This window comes from Oreochromis niloticus, linkage group LG9, assembly GCF_001858045.2.
Source record: "Oreochromis niloticus isolate F11D_XX linkage group LG9, O_niloticus_UMD_NMBU, whole genome shotgun sequence".
In the NCBI taxonomy this organism is placed as follows: domain Eukaryota; kingdom Metazoa; phylum Chordata; class Actinopteri; order Cichliformes; family Cichlidae; genus Oreochromis; species Oreochromis niloticus.
Window position 1 is genome coordinate 21,621,306 of NC_031974.2, and position 4,680 is coordinate 21,625,985.

At 45.3% G+C, this 4,680-nt stretch overlaps 1 protein-coding gene across 1 annotated transcript; it reads right to left on the minus strand.

The window, feature by feature from the left end:
- Positions 1 to 190: 190 nt before the first annotated feature.
- Positions 191 to 3,984, minus strand: pdia4 (protein disulfide isomerase family A, member 4). Its single transcript, XM_003443497.5, has 10 exons — positions 3,660 to 3,984; positions 3,224 to 3,398; positions 2,840 to 3,045; positions 2,618 to 2,756; positions 2,323 to 2,528; positions 2,056 to 2,214; positions 1,756 to 1,907; positions 1,358 to 1,514; positions 1,008 to 1,241; positions 191 to 895 (listed from the first exon to the last, which is right to left on the minus strand). Exons 1-10 carry the CDS (start codon positions 3,733 to 3,735, stop codon positions 480 to 482), a joined length of 1,920 nt encoding a protein of 639 aa, XP_003443545.1. The 5' UTR covers positions 3,736 to 3,984; the 3' UTR covers positions 191 to 479.
- Between the last annotated feature and the right edge of the window lie 696 nt (positions 3,985 to 4,680).

Consider the following 4,680-nt stretch of genomic DNA (forward strand, 5'->3'; position numbering starts at 1 on the left):
TTGAGGCGTACTCTCTGGGCTGTTCACATGTCTCAGAATGTAGCCAACTGTATTACTAATTGTTTTAATTGTTCTTAAATGTAATTAAAACTAAACACTTGTTTTCTCAAATTGCGTGCTGTGCCTGCTCTTATATTTGCAACACATTCTCTGGCATGACTTGTATCCATTAAAAAACACAAAGAGCCACTTCTCAGCACTGGCCTGCAAATGTGCCAGCATTTTCAGTTTTATTTAAAAACGATTATTCTTGAACAGTGCTTACATGCTTTCAGAAACAGAAGAAACCTGAATCTCGGAATGAACAGAAACTAAAAGGATGATTGAGACGTAACGATCGCAGCAATTCAGTAACACCATTTTTTTTTTTGTTTAATTATCCACTGCATTCCCTTCACCTTCCCAGAGGTTTTTATCAGCGTCCTCTGAGACTCTGCACAAGCACGGTAAGAGTTCTTTGCTACTTCTCCAAGGAAGTTTCAAAGTTCGTCTCTCTTCTGTGATAGCTTTGTGGCGTGCTCTTCCAAGAACTTACTGAGCCCTTCTACTGTTCTGTCTCCACCTTCGAATTTGATGGGGCTCTGCTTCTTGTTGCTTGGGGAGAAATATATCGTGGGGAAGCCTTCCACTTTGTAGCTGTCGTTGGGTACGTCGTTGGCTGTGGTGTCCATCTTGGCAATCACCAGGTTTTTCTCACCCTTGTACTTTTTGCCCAGAGCCAAATAATCAGGCTCTAGTTTCTTGCAGTGGCCACACCAGGGGGCGTAAAACTCGATCAGGACGTCCTTCTGGGTATCCATGACGATATCGTCAAAAGTCTTTCCTACAACCACCTTAACAGGTCCTTTGTTGTTCTTTGGCACTGGCTGGGACTTGATGATGGGTTTAAGCTTTCCTGTGGACAAAATTTAGAATTTTAGTGAGAAGACGACACATCTGTCACTACAAACTCTAAACGAACAAGTGAAAGTCCTTCATGCAAAAAACTCCAGATTTTTAGCACTTGCCTTTCTTAAAAGCCACGACAAAATCTCTCAGCACTTCCGAGTCAAACTCCTCGGGCTCCATCGCATATTTTTTGCCTCCATCTGCCAGAATTCCCACATTCACTTCCTCTCCGCTCTCACTCAGGCCCAGGCCCTTCAGCTCTTCCGCATAATCCTCCTCATCAGCGATAGCAAACGTATACTCTGGGAAGTCTTTGGCTACATCGAGCACCTTGCCCCTCCAGAACTGTGTAGCTGAAAGTGAAAGGAGACAAGGCGGTGTGTTACAGCACAGAACTCCTCCCACATGAGGGTTGCTCCTATTTACAGTAGTTGCAGGTGTAAACAGATGACTCCTCCACCCTACTCACCTTTTCTGTAGTCAAAGCTGAAGTCGACGCCATAATACACAACCACCAGGGGTCTTTTTGTGTAGCGCTTAGCATCGTTGCTTGGTTTTCTGTGTCCCACAAGAGGAATTACATGTTTTTTGAAGAACTCTTGCACGTCAGACACCGCCGTCGAGTCCTGTGTTATGAAGAAGAACGTGTTGATGTCAAATGTTTTTTTCCCCCCCAACGCAGCACTGCTGACATTTGCAGATCAGAGTAATGCAATAATCAAAACGACAGCTGCTGCTATGCAATGCATTTATGCACCAACGGTGACTGAACGAAAGCACAGCCATTTGCAATGCTGATGAGTTTCATACACACTGAAACAAAATTCAAATCAGTCACAACAATCTGTTGGAAGTAAAAGACTCCACCTTGACTGCGAATGTGTGAGACGATGGCTCGTGCTTGGAGCGGAATTTTTCAGGCTGGACAATGACAACGTGACCGGGAGAAACTTTGAGCAGTTTGGCCACTTCGGCACTGAAGGAGTGACGGAAAGTGAAGTCCTCCCTTAGCGAGTTACCTGCAAGCCAAACAGCAGTGAATACAGTTAATACATATGCAAATCCCAAACTCCTCCAGAGAACTGAAGATGAGTGATATCAAAACCCTGAGGCGGGGGGGAAAAAAAAACAAAAGAACTGTACGCCATTTTTAATGGAATTACTTACAAGCCTCAATGTAGATGTCATAGGCTGTGTCCTGCTCGCTGGAAAACACTCCAACTATGACAGCATCATCACCATCTTTGATGAGCTCCTGGATCTGTTTTGCTGCCTGTACCTGCTTGGAGGGAGGCCCAGCCTGCTCACTCATGTAGTCAACAATGCCTACGAGAAGGTGGAAGACATGGATCAGCTTTGTTAGAGGATGAAAAGAAGCCAAATGTACATGCTGTGCCAAACCGCAGTATACATATGACACATTTGGTGACCTACCATATTTTTCTCTGGGTCCATTGTAGTCAAACACCTTGCCCTTCCTGAAGATCTTCAGAGTGGGATAGCCGGTGACCCCAAAGCGTGAGGCGAGCTCGCTTTCCACTGTGGCGTCCACCTTGGCCAGAGGGATGGGAGGCGTGCGCTGGCTCAGTTCCTTGGCCGCCTTCTCGTACTCTGGAGCCAGACGCTTACAGTGTCCACACCTGGAGGTGATAATTAGTTTATTACTTTCCCCCCCTCAGAGACCATCTACAGTTTATGGCATCTAACCAGTACTTCATAACCGACTCACCATGGGGCGTAGAACTCCACCAGGATGATGTCTGCGTTATTTACAGTGTTATCAAAGTTGTCCTTGGTCAGCACCAGTGTGGCTTCAGGAGGGGGCTTCCAATCCGGTTGAGCCACCTCTTTAACACGCTCCACAATGGCTGCAGGAAATGGACAAAATTAGCCATGCCGGTGGTTCATTTGTTTAACAAAATGATGCTCAGACTGGACGAACCACTCTTACCCTTCTCTGTCCGCTCTCCGTCATAGTCCACAGGCTCCCCGTTTTTAAGGATCTTGATGGTGGGATACCCAGACACATCGAACCTGCTCCCCAGACCACTGGCCGCTGTCGCATCCACTTTGGCCACAGGTATAGGAGGGTCATTCTCTTTGAGCGTCTGGGCAATTTTTTCATATTCTGGGGCAAACTGCTTGCAGTGACCACACCTAAAGTATACCAAAAACAAAGGGACACAGATAATGCAACAGGATGTAGATAGGAAGAGGCACGCTGTTAAGTTTGCATGGCTTACTGGTTACAGTTTGAAAACAATCAGAGCTTCTTCTGTTTCTCCAACTCACTCAGACTCATAAGGATTTGAGTAGTTAGGCACATCCAACTTACCATGGAGCGTAAAACTCCACCAAGACCGTGTCTTTGCCCTCTATGAAGGTGTCGAAGTTGTTGTCGGTGAGCACCAGCACCCCGTTCTCTTCTTTCACCTCTGTATCGTCGTCTTCATCATCCTCTTCATCGTCACTGTCCTCTTCATCAGTCTCCTCTTTGCTTTCTGCAACATCTAAACACCAAATAAGAAGGCAAACAGAGAACACACTGATTTCAGTCCGTGTCAGATCCACCACAGCCTGGATTCATTTCTTGCGTGCATTCAGTGAAGACCCTAAAGTGCATTTATTCAAGTGTGTTGACATTAGCGGTCCTGTTAGCTGGCAAGCTAACACAACTACACTAATTAGCTCGTTAATTTTAACACAATAAACCGACCTTCCTACTTCAATAAATAGTTCAGCTGCAGGGTTGTACAAATGCCCACACTCACCCTCTTCACATCTGCTGATAGTCGCGAAATGTGCAACGCCAAGCAGCACAATTAGCAGCAGAGCAAGCTTCTTCATTGTGTCCACAGATAATACGGCCCCTCGCCAACCCTTACGTTCTGTTGCTGCTCGCTCCCGAGTAGCCGGCTAATTAACTTAGCTAATAAAAAAGGCTGATGAATGTCATCAAAAACACTGCGGGCTGCACAGACCAGCCGCCCGGATCAATACTGATGTGTGGCTCCACCAATCTTTAGCACACCTTTCCTACAAACTAGCCCTTCAGAAAGCACACAGTCCACGACCCCCTCCTCCTCCCCTGCACTGGAACTTGTCTGACTTGCCACGTCGTGATTGGACGCCATCATCGACTGTCCTCCAATCACACGTCGCCACTCAATTCCTTAGGCTGAAACGTTGACACATACTATTGGATGCTTTTATTTACTGTTTTCTGGCTCACGGCAAAGTTTTTCAAAGTGTTTGTTTGTTTAGTTTCACCGTTTTAAAAGTGTTTTTTATGTTTTAAATGAGTGTTAACAGTACCTTTAATATATATGGTACACAAATAATTAATAGTCACTGCACAGGACTATTTTTAGCCTGATGTTTAGAGGATTTAGGGAGGAAATGATTCATTAAACAGGAGGGAGGAGAAGGCCTGGTGATCTGTCTTTAAATGTTTACAGCTTCCTCTGTTGAAGACAACAGAAACCCATAAGGGTCATTTTCATAGCTTACTGTTCCAACCCCATTTCTTTTTCTTTCGACAGTTCCCTTTAGGGGATGCCACAGCAGACCATCTACCTCTATGCACCTCACCCTCCCTTGTCACACCAACCCTCTGCATGGCTTCCTTCCCTACTTCCATAAATGTTCCAAATGCCCATACCAAATATCAACACTGCTGAAATCTGGCATTTATACTGGAGTGATATTAAGTCAACAGCATTGATACTTTGTTTCTATCCTCTGAGTTCAGTATGCAACCCAATGAATTGTCATTGTTGGGTGTTTTTTTTT